The 21,368-nt window shown below is 43.9% G+C and overlaps 2 protein-coding genes across 6 annotated transcripts in view; one reads left to right on the top strand and one right to left on the bottom strand.

The window, feature by feature from the left end:
• The window catches only part of TTC1 (tetratricopeptide repeat domain 1), a 56,655-nt gene extending 36,258 nt beyond the window's left edge, over positions 1-20,397 (top strand). For both annotated transcript variants that reach the window (XM_008015183.3, XM_008015185.3), the window contains exons 6-8: positions 3,883-4,031; positions 5,801-5,855; positions 19,785-20,397. In XM_008015183.3, the coding sequence (XP_008013374.3) occupies positions 3,883-4,031; positions 5,801-5,855; positions 19,785-19,918 (338 nt within the window). In that variant the 3' untranslated portion in view covers positions 19,919-20,397. The remainder of the gene's footprint in view (positions 1-3,882; positions 4,032-5,800; positions 5,856-19,784) is intronic.
• PWWP2A (PWWP domain containing 2A) overlaps positions 15,136-21,368 on the bottom strand; it is a 64,978-nt gene continuing 58,745 nt past the window's right edge. For 2 of the 4 annotated variants that reach the window (XR_012090797.1, XM_073010549.1), the window contains one exon: positions 17,675-18,497. Coding sequence is in view for 2 of the 4 variants with exons in the window: in XM_073010549.1 (XP_072866650.1) it covers positions 18,445-18,497 (53 nt within the window). In the remaining 2 variants the exon portion in view is untranslated. Of the gene's footprint in view, positions 16,891-17,674; positions 18,498-21,368 lie in introns of those variants that run through there. The other 2 variants (XM_038005318.2, XR_005242745.2) reach the window with 2 other exon arrangements.

The following is a 21,368-nucleotide window of genomic DNA, read 5'->3' as shown; positions in this document are numbered from 1 at the left end:
GTTTCTGTCTCTCTCCCCTGTCTCAATTCATAAACCTTGGCAAAGAGCTTATTTCTGAGGTCATATTGGAGCTCCAGGGTTTTCATCCTTGACATAACGTTTAAGTTCATTCTCACCTCAGTCTCCTAAGTAGCTGGGACTACAGGTGCACGCCACCACACCCAGCTAACTTTTTTATTTTTTATTTTTTATTTTATTTTTTCAGACAGAGTCTCACCCAGTCGCCTAGGATGGAGTGCAGTGGTGCCATCCCGGCTCCCTGCAACCTCCGCCTCCCAGGAGGCAATTCTTCTGCCTCAGCCTCCTGAGTAGCTGGGACTACAGGCACATGCCACCACGCCCGGCTAATTTTTGTATTTTTGGTAGAGATGGGGTTTCACCATATTGGCCAGGCCCATCTCTAACTCCTGACCTCGTGATCTGCCCACCTTGGCCTCCCAAAGTGCTGGGATTACAGGGGTGAGCCACTGCACCCAGCTCAAGGTTTGGGGTTCTTTCAGAAAACCTTCTCCTGACCCAATATTCCCCTTCAATTGCTATACCATTTATCTGATCCCTTTCATTGAAATAATTGTCTATACTTGGCTGTCTCTACTTAGTCTTCCATTTTCTCCTTACTTCACTTCCATGGAGCATTTGTTTTATCCATGCCATTGAAACCCATCTTGTAAAGGTCATCAACAGTTTCATCTTGCTCAATTTAGTAGTTGCTTCTCTAGCCTAACTTTACTTGACCTTACCTGCATTTAATACAGTTTATCATTCCTTTCTCCTTTAAAATTCATTAATTTTAATGAACTCTATTTGTTTTTTCCCTGCTTTGTTGGCTGTTCCTTCTTATTCTCCTTTGTTAGCTTTTATGTCAACCTCAACATTTTGGAAGTCTCTAGATCTTAGTCCAGCATGGGACCCTCTTCTTTTTTTTCCCTCGGTATTTTCTCCCTAAGTGATCTCATTCAGTTCTGAAGCTTTAAATACTGTCTATAAATTAGCACAATGTAGCCATTCCACCTTGTGTGTGTATTTCAAAACACATTATGTTATGTTTATGTTATATACCGTAAATATACACAATTTTTATTTGTCGTTTTAAAAGTTAAATTGACAAGGAAAATGCATGGATTATTTAACCTAAGAAATTAGAGCAACAGGCCAGGCACAGTGGCTCATGCGTGTAATCCCAACACTTTGGGAGGCTGAGGCTGGTGGATCACGAGGTCAGGAGTTCAAGACCAGCCAGATCATTATAGTGAAACCCTGTCTCTACTAAAAATACAAAAATTAGCCGGGCGTGGTGGCGCATGCCTGTAATCCCAGCTACTCAGGAGGCTGAGACAGGAGAATCACTTGAACCCAGGAGATGGAGGTTGCAGTGAGCCGAGATCATCCCATTACACTCCAGCCTGGGTGACAGAGCAAGATTCCATCTAAAAAAAAAGAAATTGGAGCAACAAAAATGCAATTAAGGGAAACAAAAGGAGTATTTTCATAAAGATAAAAGCCAACATTAATGAATTTTTAAATATAAAACTAATAAATACATGCCATCTGTATGGCAGAGTTTCTGTCTTCAGCTCTGACTTCTGCCCTGTAGTCTAGTGTCCTGTATCGCACTGCAAAGTTGTTCTTTCTGCTTGGATGTCTGTTAGGCACCTCAGATTTACTTAGTACTTAGTACCCAGCCCCCATACACACACAGAACTTGCAGTTCATTTTTTCCATTCTAATAAATGGCATTACCATCCGTTCCCTTGCTTAAGTTAAACCTTGGGAGTCATCCCTGATTGTTCGTTCATGCCACATGGCTAATTAATTAATTAGCAAGTTCCGTGGGCTCAAATTTAAAGACAATCTAATCCAGCTGTTGTTTTCCATCTCTACTATTTCCAGCTTACGCCAAGCCAACATCTTCTCTCATCTGGACCACTGCTTTAGCTTTCCAGCTGATCTCACAGCTTTCAGTCTTGCCCCAACCTCCACACTACAGCCAAAGCAGTCCTTCAAAAATGTAAATCAGATAATGTCTGAAGCTTGCTTGAAAACTTTCCAGTGGCTTCTCATCACACTCAGGAAAAAGTCCAAACTCCTTTCGCTGGCCAAGAAGGTCCTCCATGGCCCCACATTTCAACCTCTGGTCCCCAGCCTGGTAACATGCCAGAGTTATTCTTGTCGGTCCCTCTTCCTGCCACACACCTCCTTAACCTTTGACGTGGATGGCCTCTCTCACATAGTCCCTCTTCATATTCTGAGACCACTTTCTGAAGTTACCTCATTTCTCGCTTCACTTGCATTTACATGACCTTGTTTTATTTTTCATTTTAGTACTATCACTATTGAAAGTATATACCTGTCTACTCTTGCCTACTAGAATAGCATAAGGCTTCATGAGAGCAAGGACTGTGTCTGTCTTGTTTACCACTATAGCCCAGACATATACCAGGAAGCATGAATTTTAAAATTAAGGATAGATTATGAGAAAAGAAAAAAGTTCTAGAGCCAAGACATTGTTTTTTTTGTTTTTGTTTTTGTTTTTTTTCAGACAGTATTAGCGCTCTGTTGCCAGGGCTGGAGTACAGTGTAGCAGTCTCCACTCATTACAACCTCCGCCTCCTGGGTTCAAGTGATTCTTATGCCTAAGCCAACCGAATAGCTGGGATTGCAGGCCCACACTGCCACACCTAGCTACTTTTGGATTTTTAGTAGCGATGGGATTTTGCCAGGTTGCTAGGCTGGTGATCTCAAAGTCCTGACCCCAACTAACCTGTCTGCCTCAGCCTCCCAAAGTGCTGGCATTATGGGCATGAGCCACCACCGCTGGCCAGCACTGCTTTCTAATAGAAAAAGAAACAACTCGGAAGAAATTAGAAGAAATGCAGTATGTTGAACCAAAACATAGCAAAGTATTATTAGAAGGGCAGCTGATGCTGGATAAAGGAAAACATACTATGCATCAACCACCTCATAGTGCTGGAGCAGTAGTTTGAGGGTTGAAGGAACAGTGAGGATTTAACTAGAAATGTAATCTTAGTACTCAAGACCTAGAAAAAAGAGAATGATAAACTCTGCCACCAGACTGGTTTCCCTTAACTCTTTAATTTGTATCTTCAAATTATCACTCACCCAGCCTGGCCAACATGGTGAAACCCCATCTCTACTAAAAATACAAAAATTAGCCAGGCGTGGTGGCGCATGCCTGTAATCCCAGCTGCATGGGAGGCTGAGGTAGGAGAATCGCTTGAACCTGGGAGGGGGAGGTTGTAGTGAGCCAAAATCGCACCACTGCACTCTAGCCTGGGCGACAGAGCGAGACTCCGTCTAAAAAAAAAAAATTCTCTCTCACTCTTTCACTTGAACTCTATGTTCTGGCCTGTCCTGGACTGGGTAAATGACAAGTGGGCAAAAACCAGGACTTGGAGTATAGACCAGGATATGGCAAACTACAGTCACAAGCCAAATCCAGCCTGCCACCTGTTTTTGATAGCCTAAAAGATAAGAATGGTTTTTATAGTTGTAAATGATTGGAAAGCAAAAGAAAAATATTTCATGATAATGTGAAAAGTATGTAAACTTAAATTTTAGTGTCCATAAATAGTTTATTGGAACACACCCACCCTTTTTTGTTTACGTACTATGTGTGCCTACGGTCGTGCTACAATAGCATCACCGAGGAGCTGCAACACAGAGGGTCTGTCTGGCCCACAAAGCCTACAGTCTTGACTGTCTTGCTCTTTGTGGAAAAAGTTTTCCAGCATCAGGTATGCACTTGACAAATGACTCGTCCTTTCGTACCCTTGGAAGATGACTGATGAAGGAATCCGATATAGCCAAAGATATGTAGGCCCTTTTTCTTTGTGATAAAAATTATTTCTTCTCTTCTTACAGCAATTCAGTTAAACCCCAGCTATATCAGGGCAATATTGAGGAGAGCGGAGTTGTATGAGAAGACGGACAAGCTAGATGAAGCCCTGGAAGACTATAAATCTATATTAGAAAAAGATCCATCAGTACATCAAGCAAGAGAGGCTTGTATGGTAAAACCTAAATTTTTTAAAATATTTTTCCTTCTATTCTTTGTGTTGCTGCCCAGTGAGTCCTAAATAATCCTTTCAGACTCGGTTAAATTCCGTTTCTGTGCTTTTGAGGAGCTTATCAAGATATATGGGAGGCCAGGCGTGGCTCATGCCTGTAATCCCAGCACTGCAGGAGGCCGAGGAGGAGAGATCACTTGAGGCCAGGGGCTCAAGACCAGCTCGAGACACAAAACCCCATCTCTTCTAAAAATACAAAAAATTAGCTGCGTGTGGTTGTACACACCTGTAGTCCTAGCTACTCGGGAGGCTGAGGCAGGAGAATTGCTTGAACCCAGAAGGCAGAGGTTGCAGTGAGCTGAGATCATGCCACTGCACTGCAGCATGGGCGACAGAGAGGATCATTGAGCCTAGGAGTTGAAGGCTGCGGCGAGCTGTGACTACATCACTGCATTCCATCATGAGCAACAGAGTAAGACCTTGTCTCTTAAACAAACAGGCTGGGTGCGGTGGCCCACGCCTGTAATCCCAGCACTTTGGGAGGCCAAGGAGGGCAGATCACCTGAGATCGGGAGTTTGAGACCAGCCTGACCAACATGGAGAAACCCTGTCTCTACTAAAAATACAAAATTAGCTGGGCATGGTGGCACATGCCTGTAATCCCAGCTACTCAAGAGGCTGAGGCAGGAGAATTGCTTGAACCTGGAGGGTGGAGGTTGCAGTGAGCTGAGATTGCACCACTGCACTCCAGTCTGGGTGACAGTGCGAGACCGTCTTAAAAAAAAAAGAAAAGGCCGGGCGCGGTGGCTCAAGCCTGTAATCCCAGCACTTTGGGAGGCCGAGATGGGCGGATCACGAGGTCAGGAGATCGAGACCATCCTGGCTAACACAGTGAAACCCCGTCTCTACTAAAAAATACAAAAAAAAAAAATAGCCGGGCGAGGTGGCGGGCACCTGTAGTCCCAGCTACTCGGGAGGCTGAGGCAGGAGAATGGCGAAAACCCGGGAGGTGGAGCTTGCAGTGAGCTGAGATCCGGCCACTGCATTCCAGCCTGGGCGACAGAGCAAGACTCCGTCTCAAAAAAAAAAAAAGAAAAAAAGAAAAATACGAATGAATAAAAAAAGTTAAAAATACAAATATAGCACTGTAAACATCTGATATGTATCCTTTCAGACTTTTTTTCTGTATATATTTATTTGTTAAATTTGTATTGATGCCCTCCTTTAGTGTAGGCTTTCTCTTAAGACCTGGAAATAGAGCCAAACAAAACTGTTTTTTGTTTTGTTTTGTTTTTTTTTTTGAGACAGGGTCTCTGTCACCCACACTGGAGAGCAGTGGCACAGTCATGGCTCACTGCACCCTCAACCTCCCAGATTCAAGAAGCACTCCCGTCTTAGCCTCAGCTGCGACTACAGACACATGCCACTGCACTCAGCTGATTTTTGTATTTCCTGTAGAGATGGCACTTTGCCATGTTGCCCAAGGTGGTCTCAAACTCCTGAACTCAAGCGATCCTCCCAACTCGGCCTCCAAAAGTGCTGGGAATAAGGGCAGGAGTCCCTGCACCTGGCCCAAACAGAACTTCTGTCTTTATGTAGCACACCCACAAACATAAATACTGGGGTTTTTTTTCCCCTTTATTTAATAGGATCGTAGACATATGCTTAATTTGATCTTATTTCCTCATTAGGATTCTCGTGTTTCTCAAATTCAAAATAAAGGCAAAGGATTTTTTTTTTTTACCAACCCTTGTTTCTCTTCTTTTCCTCAGAGATTACCTAAGCAAATTGAAGAACGTAATGAAAGACTAAAAGAAGAGATGTTAGGTAAGCTTACTTCTTACTTTCGCTTGATCATAAACAGCTAGGAACCCAGGATGGGGACATAGTGAATACTAGAGGAGAACACAACAGTTAGAAAAAGTTTCCGACTCTGCCTTTACTGTGGGCTGCAGTACCACAGGGCTACTGACTTCTCAGTTATTTTGACCCCAGAAGGGGCAGCATGGCTGAGAGAGGATGTTGGCTTTTTCGGAAACCAGATTTCCTTTTTTATTTTCTTGGGAATTGTTCTTGCCTGCAAGAATTTAAGCATAATTCAGTTCCCTGGGATTATGCTTAAATGGAATTAAAAATCCTAGGATACCACCAACCTCGATTTCAGATAACAATTACATAAAAACCATTGAGTTTCTTCATTGAATAATCACTCCTTGAGGTTCATTAGGATGCAGTCAAGATCATGAGAATTTTTATTTAGAAAATGGCATTCAAAGTCCCTTTAGTGTTTGAGAACACATGAGAGGACAGGAATTAGGAGTAAAGAGAAAAAAGACTGGGGGTGGTAGGGGTAGGGCAAATGGATTCATTTGATCCATGTTTAGTTATTTCTCGTATTTGCCAAAGCATTTTAGAGCTGGAATCAGAGAACCTCCCACGAACAATCTGCTTGAGTAAGAGGAGTGAGGGCTCCTGAACACAGACTTAAGTCTATTCCACTTGTCACCTGTCTGATATTTCGCTGGTCAGGATCTGCCATGTATTTTCCTTTATGAGTATTTTCTAAATCTGTTATTTGAATTACATTTAATAAATTGCAATCATGTGGTCCTAAAGGAAAAATCATTTAAAATAAATTGGGCACTCACGCCTGTAAGCCCAGCACTTTGGGAGGCCGAGGCGGGCAGATCAAGAGGTCAGGAAATCAAGACCATCCTGGCTAACACGGTGAAACCCTGTCTCTACTAAAAATACAAAAAATTAGCCGGGCGTAGTGGCGGGCACCTGTAGTCCCAGCTACTCAGGAGGCTGAGGCAGGAAAATGGTGTGAACCCGGGAGGCGGAGCTTGCAGTGAGCCGAGATCGCTCCACTGCACTCCAGCCTGGGAGACAGTGAGATTCCATCTAAAAAATAATAAATAAATTGGGCCTGCCTGGCATTTATGGCCTTCATACATCAGTATCCAGCGAATGGGAACAAATTTCCCAAAGGATCATTCTGATAGCCAAGTCGATTGAGAGGAGGCCATTAACCTAGACTATCCAGAGTCTTCTGGCCCCTGCCAGCTAGAGACTGTAAAGATTGCTACTTCAGACTCGGGATAGCTCTGGAGCCCTCCCCAGATTTTCCAATAAAGGGAGGCGGGTGGGGGAGCTTTTCCCTTAATTTACTTATTTAATTAAACTTGGCCGGGCAGAGTGGCTCCTGTGATCCCAGTACTTTAGGAGGCCAAGTTAGGAGGATTGCTTGAGCCCAGGATTTCGAGGCCAGCCTAGGCCACATGGTGAAACCCCATCTCTAGAAAAAATTAGCCAGGCACGTGCCTACCCGTAGTCCCAGCTACATGGGAGGATCAGTTGAGCCCGAGGGTTCGAGGCTACAGTAAGCGATGATGGTGCCACCACACTCCTCACTGGGCAACAGAGCATGACCCTGTCTCAAAAAAGAGAAGAGGGAAAAGAGCAAAATTTTTCTTACCTATTTTTACTAACAATGATGCTCCATTTTAGCAAAAAAAAAAAAAAAAAGTATTTGCATTTAGTATTTGAATTTCTTGCTAAAAAAGATGACCTTATGAATGGCCATAGTGGATCTGGAAGGCTTTGGTCTCTTAGTCCGTTTTTTTAAAGCCAGTCCAGTAAAGGGACTGGTGCAAACTGAATCTTACTGCCTACTGTTCGTTCCAGATGGAATTAAAACTTCCATTTGTCCTTGTCTTTATAAATTCTAATGCACCAGAATTTTCTGTCTCCAAGGCTTTGGGTGTTTCTTACGTCATTCTCTTCATTTGAAAAAATTCAAATTGAATTCATTCCCTCAGTTGCTTCTAAAATGAATTCACCTGCCGTTAGACTTAACCAATTTAAGTTGCTTTGTAAATAATGTGTGTTGTTACACATGTATAGTTTGAATGGCTAGATTCTTTTCCCTTAATGAGCATAGAAATCATGAATAAGATACTGCTCTAGGTGTTACCCCACAGTAGATAACCTAGAAGAGAGAAATCACTCTTTACATGGAATTTCAGCCCCCACAAGAGCTTTTCTGGTGTTCTTCCTCCTTGTTACAGATGAGGTAACTTTGGTTCATGTTCTGTGAGATCCCTGGAGGCTAGACATTCTTAATGCAAATTAATATCACTTAGCAGTTCCGAGCAAGCTTTTCACAGTGGACTGCATGATATTTATGCTAGTTTCTGTTAAAATGATGACTTCTATGGAGAATAAGCAGTTAAACATTTTTTAAATCAGGTAGTGTGGGCTGGGTGTGGGTGGCTCACACCTGTAATCCCAGCAATTTGGTGGGAGGCTGAGCCCAAGAGTTCGAGACCAGCCTGGGTAACATGGCAAAATCCTGTCACTACAAAAATTAGCCAGATGTGCTGGTGTGCGCACCTGTAGTCCCAGCTACTTAGGAGGCTAACGTGGGAGGATCACTTGAGCCCAGGAGGCTGAGACTTCATTGAGCCACAATGATGCCACTGCACTCAAGCTTAGGTGACAGAGTGAGACCCTGTCTTTTAAAAAAAGAAAATTATAAAATCAGGTAGTGTGATGCCTGTTACAGCTTTTGTTCTTTTTATTCAGGATCACTTTAGCTTTCAGGGTCTTTTGTGGTTCCATACAAATTTTAGGATTTTTCTATTTCCGTGAAGAATGTCATTGGTGTTTTGACAGGGATTACATTGAATCTGCAGATCACCTTTAGTACTACAAAATGGGTTTTTATTTAGATTTGTTCAGTATTCTTTAACTTGTTTTTTCTTCCATATCTGTAATTTCGTTTTCATTAGAAAGAAGAGCTATGTACTCCTTGAGGAAAAAGTCCTGATAGGCATTATTAGTGGGTAGAACAATTATTTGCTTTGCCCTTTCTAGCGCGTCATTTATAATCTTTAGAACAGGAGACCCAGGGTGGCCATTACTCCTAGTGGCACAGTCCTTGCTGATCACAGAAGATGATCATGGTAGCTTCAAGACGATCACTTGAGGAAAGTGGTCAGCAGCTGGAGTGGGGGGTTGGGTTTTGTTTTTTTGGGTTTTTTTTTTTTTTTTTTTTGGTCCTTTTCTCTGGGATAATTAGCCTCACAGCCATAATAACCAAGGAATGTAAGGTTTAAAAGAACTTAAGGGTATATGTGGTTGATAGTGTGATGAGATGGAAATAGAAACCCTGCACATAGCATCCCAGGAGGCTCAGAGCATTTTTGAGCAACTAGTCATTGATGCTTTATTTGCTTTTTCTCTGATATAATGATTTCACAGTTTTCTTAAATAGCTGGATAACAAGTTGGCTGGGTACAGTAGCTCATGCCTGTAATACCAACATTTTGGGAGGCCAGGGTGGGAGGATTGCTTGAGCCCAGCAGTTTGAGACCAGCCTGGGCAACATGGCGAGACCGCCATCTCTGCAAAAACTTTAAAAATTAGCCAGGCGTGGTAGCACAAGACTGTGGTCCCAGCTTCTTGGGAGGCTGAGGTGGATTGCCTTAGACCAGGAGGTCAAGTCTGCAGTGTTATGATGGTACCACCCTGGGCAACAGAGCCAAAACCCTTTCTCAAAACCAAAAAAAGAAAAGAAAAATCTCATGTGAAACCATAATATAGAAAAAAAAAAAAATAGTGTTTTATATAAATTCAAATGTATGGTATAGCATATATAATCAGAATAATCAGGTTAGTTTGAGGAACATAAAGATCTGAAGTCAGGTTTCATATGTCAGACACAGCCTTTATGAGTATATCTAAGCCTTTATGGGTATATTTCATTATTTCAATTTTACAGTATTAAATTTTTTGCTCACATAGGTAAATAGTTTAAAAAAAAAAAAAAAACATTTAAAAGTAAAACTGACGAGACACTTTCAGCAACCCTGAAGCTCCTCTGCTCAACTGTAAGATTCTTAGGACAAACGCCCCATGTTACTGCTCTGCCCTCAGGAGTCCCTTGAGAAGTGTGGCTGTGTCACCTTATGGGAGGAGTGCCTTCTTGGGGGTTACTTCTTTGCACATGAGTCATTCTTTTTGGCAGCCATGCTGGGAGGGCAAGAGATTTATACTGGGATGATGCTACAGGTCTCCAAACAAACTTTGATTCCAAACAGAAAAGAATATAGGGTAAAGACATCTGTCATCATTTGCAAGTTATTTTATCCTGTTTGCTGGCCCAGCCAAGAAGTCTTTCAAGCAAGTGAAATTGTCAGTAAAATCTGTATGTACATATTTTTGGTTCTTCCTTGATCTGTCATCTCAGTTTATTGAACTATGAGGTAGCAGATAGAGTCATCTACTTTCTCCAAAAAGTAACATAGACTGCGTGGGCTACTTTTCACATTGTCTAACGGGGAAGCTCCACCCAGGCAGCTTTATCCCTCTAATCACTAGAGATGAGTGTTTACAATTCATTTTTTAATATACGCCCTCTCATCAACATTCTAATCACCAGTTGCAAAGCAAGTTAACCTTTTGGGGCTGCAGCTCAAATATGGTGCCCAGAACATCAGTACCTGAGGACCTGCCAAAAATGCATGATATCAGGCCCTACCCCAGACCTACTGAATCAGAGATTTAGGATGGAACTCAGCAATCTAGTTTTAACCCCTCAAGTGTTTCTGATGCACACTCAACTTTAATGACCCTGATGAGTTGAGAGACGGAGTGTAGAGGCAGCTCAGGTGAGGAGTTAAAGGCCAAAGGAGGGCATGGCTAAGAGGGGCATTCAGCTCCGAGAGACACCTCCTGAGCAAAAGCAGCCATGGCACTGAGTTTTATCTTTTCTTCTTTGTGTTGTAGCTGCAGCAGAGAAAAACTAGAAAGCAGACATTTCAGAATGTGTGGTCTTCCAATTCACTAGACTTCAGATGTCAGCTCTCTATTTGGACAAGTTGCCACTGGAGGAATAGAGTCAGTTACATTTCCACTTACTGGGTGTGCGGGGGATACCAAGCTTCCCTTGCCCCAGGTCCTGGGTAGGGAGTAGGTTCCAGAACACAAGTATGGCTTGTGTTCTGACCATTCCATGAGATGCTGCTCTTCCTACCTTAACCAAGAGCTGCCAGGTGCCTATCCCCACCTTGAACTAGAGCAGCTGCTTGAAACTTACCTACTTCCCTCAAAGAAACCATAGACACAAAGACAGGGCATTGCCCCAGTAATCCACCTTCCTTTCACCAGCACCTGCTGCTGCCCCTGCCGTGGCCACTCTGGCACACATGTGGGCCTTGTTCGTATCCAACCCAGGTTTTCCACTCATACCTTCCCTTTCTAGAAACATATTCCTGGTCTCCTGATTCCTAAAGTCACTCATTTGTTCACTCCTGGCCACTAGCAATCTGACGAGGGCACATTGTGAACTGAATTAAGAATACCATCTGGAGCTTGGCATGATGGCTCATGCCTATAATCCTAGCACATTGGGAGACCTATGTAAGAAGATCCCTTGAGCTTGGGAGGTCAAGACCAGCCTAGGCAGCATATAGCAAGACCCTGTCTCTACAAAAAAAAATAAAAAATTAGCCTGGCGTGTAGCATGTGCCTGTAGTCTCACACTTGGGAGGCTAGGTTGGGAGGATTCCTTGAGCCCAGGCGGTCAAAGCGGCAGTGAGCTGTGATGGCACCACTGCATGCCAGTCTGGGCAACAGAGTGAAACCCTGTCTCAAAAGAAAAATATATATATATCATCTTGTATGAGTGCCACATTCAAGAACTACATGCGGAGATAGAATTAACACGTCATTGCCAAGTTCAGCATATTCTTTTGGCTATACCTGGACATCGTGTGCTTTTCTTCTTTGCAAGTAGTAGAAGGTCCTAGAATCAGCTCCCTCACTGAGGCTCACAAGAAAGACTGACTTGTTACCACCCCTCTTAAAGCTGCTGAAGCCACACATGTAGGTACAGAAACCCAGAGTCTGGTTTTTTTTTCCCCCCACATTTCTCACACTATTCTACCTGATACCTGTCATTACAGACTATACACCTGCAGGATTTTGCACTCCGGCCACATTCCACAAGAAACCAATTCCTTGTTGTGGTTGGTTGTTCCCTTAGTAGAGAATGTCAGTAGATTTTCAGTGCTTTGCTTTTGTCTTCATTTCCTAATTGCTATCCTGAGGCTTCTTAGGAGAATAGTTCCCACTCCTTTGAAAATTCTTGGTAAGGCTTCTTTCAGCCCTCGAATTTACCCAAGGTCTAATACAGGCGTACCTCAGAGATGTTGCAGGTTCAGTTCCAGACCAGCACAATAAAGCGAGTCACAAGAATGTTTTGATTTCCCAGTGCATACTATAGTATTATATAAACGTAACTTCTGTATGCACTGGGAAATCAAAACGTTGCTTAAAAAATGTTGATGATGAGCTCAGCCTTCAGGGAGTTGTAATCGTTTTGCTGCTGGAGGGCCTTGCCTCCACGTGGATGGCTGCTGACTGATCAAGGTGGTAGTTGCTAAACACTGAAGTGTCTGTGGCAGTATCTTTAAATAAGATAGCAAGGAAGTTTGCCACATCAGTTGATTCTTCCTTTCATGAAAGATTTCTCAGTAGCACGCAGTGCTGTTTGATAGCATTTTACCCACAATAGTTCTTCCGGTATCGGACTCAGTCCTCTCAAACCCTGCTGCTGCTTTATCAGCTAAGGTTATGTCATATTTAGGGGTTTTTTTGTTTTGTTTTGTTTTGTGACACAGAGCCTCATTCTGTCGCCAGGCTGGAGTGCAGTGGCACAATCTTGGCTCACTGCAACCTCTGCCTCCTGGGTTCAAACAATTCTTCTGCCTCAGCCTCCCAAGTAGCTAGGATTAGAGACACATGCCACCATGCCCGGCTAATTGTTCTGTTTTTATAGAAATGGGTTTTCACCATGTTGGCCAGGCTGGTCTCCAACTCCTGACCTCAAGTGATCTGCCTGCCTCAGCCTCTCAAAGTGCTGGGATTATAGGAGTGAGCCACTGTGCCCGGCCAGTTTATGTAATATTCTAAATCCTTTGTTGTCACTTCAACAGTGTTCACAACATCTTCACCAGGAGTAGATTCCATCTCAGGAAACCACTTTTTTTGCTCATCCACAGCAAGCAAATCCTCATTCATTTAAGTTTTATCATGAAATTGTAGCAATTCAGTCACATCTTCAAGCTCCACTCAAATTCTAGTTATCTTGTTATTCTCACCACATCTGTAGCAACTTCCTCCACTGAAGTCTTCACCCCCTCAAAGTCATCCGTGAGGGTTGAAATCAGCTTCTTTCAAACTCCTGTTAATGTTGGTATTTTGACCATCTCAGCAGCCGTAGCCATATGAAGTGTATTTCTTTTTCTTTTTTTTTTTTTTTTTTGAGACGGAGTCTCGCTCTGTCACCCAGGCTGGAGTGCAGTGGTGCGATCTCGGCTCACTGCAAGCTCCGCCTCCCAGGTTCACGCCATTCTCCTGCCTCAGCCTCCCGAGTATCTGGGACTATAGGTGCCCGCCACCAAGCCCGGCTAATTTTTTGTGTTTTTTAATAGAGATGGGGTTTCACCATGTTAGCCAGGATGGTCTCAATCTCCTGACCTCGCGATCCACCTGCCTCGGCCTCCCAAAATGCTGGGATTACAGGCATGAGCCACTGAACCCGGCCAATGAAGTGTATTTCTTAAATAATATTATTTTCTGAACAGTAGGTCTCAACAATGGGCTTAAAGTGCTTAGTAAATTATTCTCTAAATAGACGTGCTGTCATCCAGGCTATGTTGTTCCATTTCTAGAGCACAGGCAGAGTAGATTAGCATCATTCTTAAGGGCCCTAAGATTTTTGGAATGGTAAATGAGCACTGGCCTCAACTTAAAGTCACCAGCTGCATTAGCCCAACAAGAGAGTCAGCCTGTCCTTTGAAGCCAGGCATTGAATTATTCTCTCCTTTTGCTATGAAAGTCCTATCTGGCATCTTCTTTCAATATAGTGCTCTTTCATCTACACTAAAAACATGTTTAGTGTAGCCACCTTCATCAGTGATCTTAGCTAGATCTTCTGGATAACTTTTTGCAGCTTCTATATCAGCCTTTGCTGCTCCACCTTTCTCTTTTATGTTATGGAGACAGCGTCTTTCCTTAAAGCAGCTTCCTCACTTAACCTTGGTAGGACTGAAGAAAGTTGGGGCCTTGCTGTGGCAATCCAAGGTTCTGGCTTAAGGGAATGTTGTGGCTGGTTTGATCTTCTATCCAGACACCTAGAACTTTCTCCATATAAGCAATAAGGCTGTTTTGCTTTCTTATTCCTGTGTTCATTGAAGTAGCACTTTTAATTTTGTTAAAGTCTGGCTCTTCCTTTTATTTGAACACTTAAAGGTCATTACAGGATTATTAATTGACCTAATTTCAATATTGTTGTGGCTTAGGGAAGAGGGAAGCCTGAGTAGTGGGAGAGATACAAGGGAATGGCTGGTCAGAGGAGCAGTCAGAACATACGCCGCACTTATCAGTTCAGTTAGCTGTCTTATGCAGGTGCAGTTCGTGGCACCCCAAAACAATTACAATAGTAACCTCACAGATCATCGATTACAGATCACCATAACAGACATAATAATAATGAAAAGGTTTGAAATGAGAATTACCAAAATATGAAACAGAGACACGAAATGAGTACGTGCTATTGGGAAAATTGTGCTGACAAACTTGCTCGATGCAGGATTACCACGTCTTCAGTTTGTGGAAAAAAACAATAACTGTAAAGCACAAAAAAGCACAGCACAACAAAATAAAGTCTGCCTGTATAAGAATTTGAATTGGGCGTGAATTTTATCCTTTCTACCCTGGGCTCTCTTGATTTGCCTTTTGCTTAGAGAAAAGCTAGAGTTAGCTGCATGCCTTAGTTTCCTGCCTCACAGGAGGAAACATGGTATTAGGATTCAGTTGTATGCAATTTGTTTCATCTAAACAGAGAAGAAAGTCCCAAAGGAGCTGTTCCATCGAATCCACGCCCGAGTGATCTTAAGGAGATGAAAACACAGCATTCCTAGTGTTGCTCAGGGTAAACTGCCTGGTGCACAGTCAGTATCTCCAAAGAGAAATTATGCATAACAAATCAGTTGGGTTATTGTGATATGCTACTTGGCAGAGAAATTAATATTTATCAACTGAATCCAGTGGCAAGCACTCTGATTCCTGTTTCTAAACATTCTGGTCTAAGCACGAGTAGTTTTGTACTCTTCTCTTTGCCATGGGATCTAGTCTGATAGACGAGATCCTAATAGTTAGGGACATGTGGACATATTCAGGCCAAGTGATGGTGCCGCCTGTGCTATAGGTGGAAACAAGGAAACCTCATTGATTAGTGTCCAGATAAGACAGAATTTGACAACCAGTGGAAAGTGTGGCAGATAGGCGAGTTTGGCAGATGATCCTATTTGGATACAAGGAAGCTGCTTTAGCCTCTGAGCACCCAACCTGACTCTAAACTGCAGGCAGAAAAATGTGTGAGTGTGCATATATTTAGGAGCCTGAGCTCTACTGAAGGCTGTTGCTTCTCTGTCATTGGCACAAACAGCAAAAAGTAAATTTTTCAGTCACTTAAAACTTGTTGATTCTACCATACTGTTTTGCCCTGTTCTTTGTGTTCCACTGACCACACTCTGGCTTCAGAGCCCATCTACCCAAGCACTGTAGAAATTTTAATGTTTGTTCAGTGAATAAATGGCCTCTTTCCCATAATGTGGGACTAACTTTCTGTCAGAACCACCCCCAGGGTCTCCCCTTCTGGTTCATTCTTCATTTTGCCACAGGATTACTAACCCTGAACACTCAGTTCTCAAGCCATCAGAGGCTTCCTGTGGCATGGGAACTGTAGGCTGATGGGCCTGGCTCAGGAGAGCCTGGCAGGAGGCACCTGCCTGCCCCGCTTCAGCCCCATTGGACACACAGCTCGCCTACCTACCTCTGTGCATTGGCACACACTGTTTGGGCTTGCACTGACACCACCTCTGTCTCATATGGTTGCAGTCCTATGGCCTTTGGTGCCTGGTTCAAGTGCAAACTCTTAGACAAAGATAGACCAAATCTTCTCTTTCCTCCACCCCTTTCCTCTCTTCCTGCCCCAGCCGAAGGAATCTTCCCCTTCCTGACTCTCATGGCATTTTATAACTCAGCTACATATGAATTTGGTTTTGCGTGTATGTCTTTTCTTCCTTGTCAAATTCTAAACTTGTTTTGGTGTATAGACCATGTCATGTGTCTCTGCATCTCTACTACACACAGCAAGGTGCCACACACATGTAATGAGTACATGTTGGTTGAATTAATCTATATCAGGTGACCTTAGGTCTTCTCTAATGCAGAGACTATTTGTGTGTCTTTTATTACATACCTGCTACCTGCCAGGTATTATATATATGTAGTCTTGTTTAGAAAGCAGAATTTTGCATTTTCTTTTCTTTTTTTTTTTTTTCTTTTTCTTTTTTTTTTTTCCTGTAAGTGATGGTTGGTGAAATTAATGTGGAATGTTATAAAGGCAGAGATACTGGAATTGAAGGAAAAAGAATAATTATCTATGTGTTAGTCTGGATCATCCAAAAAACAGATACCAAGATAGGATTAAAAGTACCAGAGATTTATTGGGGGAAACACCTGCAAGGGAATATGGGGCTGGGAGCTGGAGGATGTTGGCAGAGCTGGCAGACCCCTGTGGAGGAGGAGGAGCGGGGGAGGGGGAGTTTTCCACTGGAGTGTGGTGTTGAGAAAGTTTCAATAAAGCCATTGGGGAGCCAGCGCTGCCCCTCAGACGAGTCCCTGGCCTGCCCCTTGCGTGCTCAGGCGCTGGCTGGAAGCCGCAGGTGGGTAGGGTGGCCTCTGCAGGAACGTGCTGATGGATTTTAGAGTGCAGCCACTGTGTCCCCTGCATTTGGAGAAGTACATCTTCATGACTGCCACACCATAGAATCACACAAGCTAAAAGTTCAGAGGTGACTTGTGGCAGACAGGCCCTTTAGCCAGTTAGGCAAAGTGAGAGCCTGGGAAAGAGAATTCTTCCTCCCTTTGGCAGTTTGAATATTTGCAGTCTTAGCTTGGAATGGGCTTTCTGCACTCGAGGGAAACCTCCTTTTGTGCAGACCAGCCTAAAGCCAAGCCACAGCTGCCTGAGGACGCTGCCATCGCTGGAGCACGGTGACATGCCATCACCCGGGACTGATTCCCATCCCCTAGAGCACTGTGGCGTGCGGCCTCTTCTGAAAAGGCTTCCTCGTGCTCCTGCAAGGTCAGAAAGCACTTCTGGGCACACCTCAGTCTTTTGGGTCTGCCTCCCCACTAGACTGTGATCGCTGTGCATGGAAGCTACTTTTATTCTTGACATCCCAGTGGCTCACATAATAGATGCCAAGTAAAATCTCCAGTCTGTACTTTAAATTGTTTTTCTGGCACTAGAGATGAGCTTGCAATGATCCCTCCATCCACGTAGTGGCCCTGGGCTCAGTGGACCATCCAGAGTAGGCCTGGACCAGAGGCTTCTCCACCATGGAACTGCCCCTCCTCGAGAGTCTGATGTGAGTGGCTCCTGAGAGTCATTCTCACTTCACTCACTCCGTATCACAAGAGCCAAGGATTTCCCAGTACCAACATTTTATTGGGCTGCTTTTGATGGGTTTTTTCCCCCACTCCCTGTCCTCTTTTTCCAACCCCAGGACAAACTGCCAGCGTTCCTGGTTGGTGTTGCTAACTCAGGTTGCCCTGAGGCTGCCCTGTCTTACTCTTGCTTATTGTGAGCCCCTCCCTATACACACATGTGCCCGAGGCTGTGCCACTCCCATGCGCAGGCACCCAGGGTTTGTGCCGGTGGTTTCCTGACACAAGCAGCAGCACTGAACGTGTGTGTCCTAGGTTTAGGTTTTGGAGGCCTGCCTGGAGAACGGCCATCCCAGGTTCTGGGAACTTTCTCAATTTACTGTTTCATCCAAAGATGGGTTGGCCTTTCTCTGGACATGGTGAGCTTCCTTGGGCTAGTTCTTAAGCCTAAGACTAAAAGTTCTTACCATGCGTTATTAGGGAGGCCTGGAAAATGTAAAGGCCATGCATCTTTTTTGCTGTTACCCAGGCTGGAGTGCAATGGCACGATCATGGCTCGCTGCAGTCCTGAACTCCTTGGGCTCAAGCAGTCCTCCTACCTCAGCCTCTGCATAGCTGTGACAACAGGCGTGTTCCCCCACATCTAGCTAATTTTTAAATTTTTGTAGATACAGGGTCTCCCTATGTTGCTCAGGCTGGTCTCAAACTCCTAGACTCACGTGATCCTCCTGCCTCAGCCTCCCAAAGTGCTGGGATTACTGGTGTGAGCCACTGCACCCAGCCAAGGCCATGCATCTTTAAGTGCTTTACCTGGGCTTTACTCTAAGATGGGAGGTCTCAGAGTGAGAAAAGCTGCTAGGAAGTGGGAAGGAGCCTGTGCCTCTGATGATTAGGGATTTCTCTTTTCGTCTACCCCCATTCTCACCTCCACTGGAAGCAGACCTGCAAGAAAAATTAAAGCAGTTTAGAAAAGGTTGAAACTGTTTATTCACCCATCCCCGCCAAAATTTTCTGGAACATTCCTAGTTTCAAATGTTCCTTATATCTTAAAACAGCATAAGAACTGTTAGTTTTTTGTTTATTAAAAAAAAAAAAAAAAAAAAAAAAATTTGTAGAGATGAGAGTCTCATCATGTTGCTTGGGCTGGTCTAGAACTACTGGGCTCAAACCGTCCTCTTGCGTCAGCTTCCCAAAGTGCTGGGATTACAGGCATGAGTCATCATGCTTGGCAAGAACCGTCGGCTATACACCGTGACTTTTTTTTTTTTTTTTTTTTTTTTTGAGACGGAGTCTCACTCTGTCACCCAGGCTGGAGTGCAGTGGCGCAATCTCAGCTCACTGCAACCTCTGCTTCCCGGGTGCAAACGATTGTCCTGCCTCAGCCTCCCTAGTAGCTAGGACTACAGGCACATGCCACCACCCTCAGCTGATTTTTGTATTTTTAGTAGAGATAAGGTTTCACCATGTTGGCCGGGCTGGTCTCGAACTCCTGACCTCAAGTGATCCACCCACCTCGACCTCCCAAAGTGCTGGGATTACAGGTGTTAGCCACCACACCTGACTTATATATCTCACTCAAGTCATGTGTAAATAAAGCCTGAAACTTGGGAAGAGGAGCGTGGACTATTGAGGTCTTATTGAGGCTGCTGTGCAAATGAACAAGATCCCATTTCTAAGAAATGGCTAGTCTGGTATAGAAGCTAAGGATTTGCTTAGGAAAGCAGGAAGCTCTTGAATATGAATCCAAGCTCAGTGGAAATGGACTGAGTTGAATTAAATTTAGCAGGTGGCTGCTGCCGTTCTAGAGAAAAGAGACTTGGAGGGACCTCTGCCCTCACTACCAGGCAGACCTGGCTTGGCAGGGTGCCTCGAGCCTCACTGGAACAGCAGTTGGTTTTCCCAGAACTCACCCCAGAAGCCTGTGTCCTTTGATAGTACTGGCCAGTTAGGACAGGAGGCTCTGATCTCCCAGAGAGAGCCAGCAGGACTCCACTCTCATCTATGGAAGCACAGGCTTGGGGTGGATGGCACTGAAGTGACTGCACTGCTGAGTGGGGAATAGGGGTTGGGAACTCTCCTGGAAGCTTTCATCATATTAAAAGTAGGCATTTCTTTAACTGCAAAGAGATGCTTTTATATTTTGTACTCAGTGGTAAGGCAAGATTAATTGGTGCCTTCCTGCTTCTGTTCATTCCTGTATTCATTTGAGTTTTTGCTTTTACATTACAGGTAAATTAAAAGATCTTGGGAACTTGGTTCTCCGACCTTTTGGGCTCTCCACGGAAAATTTCCAGATCAAACAGGATTCCTCTACCGGCTCGTACTCCATCAATTTCGTTCAAAATCCAAATAATAACAGATAACAAAGATAACAATAGCTTTACAAGCTGACTTGGAATTGTGTGCTGCTTGCTGTTAGCAAGGGGAAAGGCCCTGCCAATGTTTAACTTTTAAAAGCATCTTATCTAAAAGAAAGGCTATCCAGTAGAGCCTACTGCTCCCTTTTCCCTCTTTTATGATCAGGGTGAAATGTACTTCCTGATGTAATGAACCTAATTTGATTTCCATTTTAAGGTGGTGTCTGTGCAGCTGGTGTCCCGGTTCTGGCTGTCGTGTGTCCAGGAAGAAGCCCATTTGTCGAGGCTGACCTTCCTGATCCACACAGACACACAGCCCAGCAAAAGCCTCTCCTGAACCAAACAGACCTGTTGGTTGGGAGACTGCCCAGACATGACTGATGACGGGTTCCCGCCTGCCTGTCCCCTCCCTGATCACACAGCTAACGAGGCTGCCTCCAGCATTTCCCGATTTCCTCTGTGGTAATAAAAGCTTTCTGTGCTTAGGTCTGGGTTGGGTTGTGAATTTTGTCACGTAATGACAACTAAGGCAGAAGCCTTCTCTGGCTTTGGGAGCAGTGTTGGTTTCAAGCAGGGTTACTGACAACAGATTCCACAAATCTGCCCAAAGTTTTTGTTGCCTTGTAGATTTATCTTGAAGAGTTGACCATTCTGCCATGTACTAGAATTCAGAAAGTCCACCTTACAAGCTGTCTTGGGCCCCACCAGGTTTGTGTAGATAATTATAAATCTGTTTTTGACCAAATGTTAATATTTTTAACTTAAAATAGCTTCATCAAGGAATGGTAGTATATGAATCCCAGAACAAAACCATATTCTTTTCAACTACATGAACCCAGAGGTGTCAAAGATAGAATATTTTCCTACTCATCAGTTGATGCTAGTGAAAAGCTTGCAGTTGCTCTGGTTTGAGTGTCAAAAGCATTGCCATGCAAGTTTCATCTTGGAAGTAGATTACACATATAATTCTGTAAGTGACGTGCAGTAGTCAGTCATACTCCCAGTGTTAAGGACTATGTGATTCTTCTGATCTGTTCCTAAAAGCTTTTGATCTTTTTTTTCCTTTTGGACAAAGTGAACCTCAGAAGAAACTGTGTTAAATCTGGCATCCAATTTTCCCAAAAATGTATGCGTGAAAAATCATACAAGTGGTATGAATACTGGATGGTCTGGAAGTGAGTGTTGAGTGCTTCCTGTGCAGCCAGCATTATGCTAGACAGTGATTCTCAATTTTTTTTTTCTTTTTTGAGACGGGGTCTCGCTCTGTCACCCAGGTTGGAGTGCAGTGGCACGATCTTGGCTCACTGCAACCTCTGCCTCCCAGGCTCAAGCAATTCTCCTGCCTCAGCCTCCAAAGTAGCTGGGATTACAGGCATGTACCACCACACCTGGCTAATTTTTTGTATTTTTAGTAGAGACAGAGTTTCACCATGTTAGCCAAGCTGGTCTTGAACTC

Source organism: Chlorocebus sabaeus, chromosome 23 (genome assembly GCF_047675955.1).
Source record: "Chlorocebus sabaeus isolate Y175 chromosome 23, mChlSab1.0.hap1, whole genome shotgun sequence".
NCBI lineage: Eukaryota > Metazoa > Chordata > Mammalia > Primates > Cercopithecidae > Chlorocebus > Chlorocebus sabaeus.
This window is presented reverse-complemented; position numbering and strand designations above follow the sequence as displayed.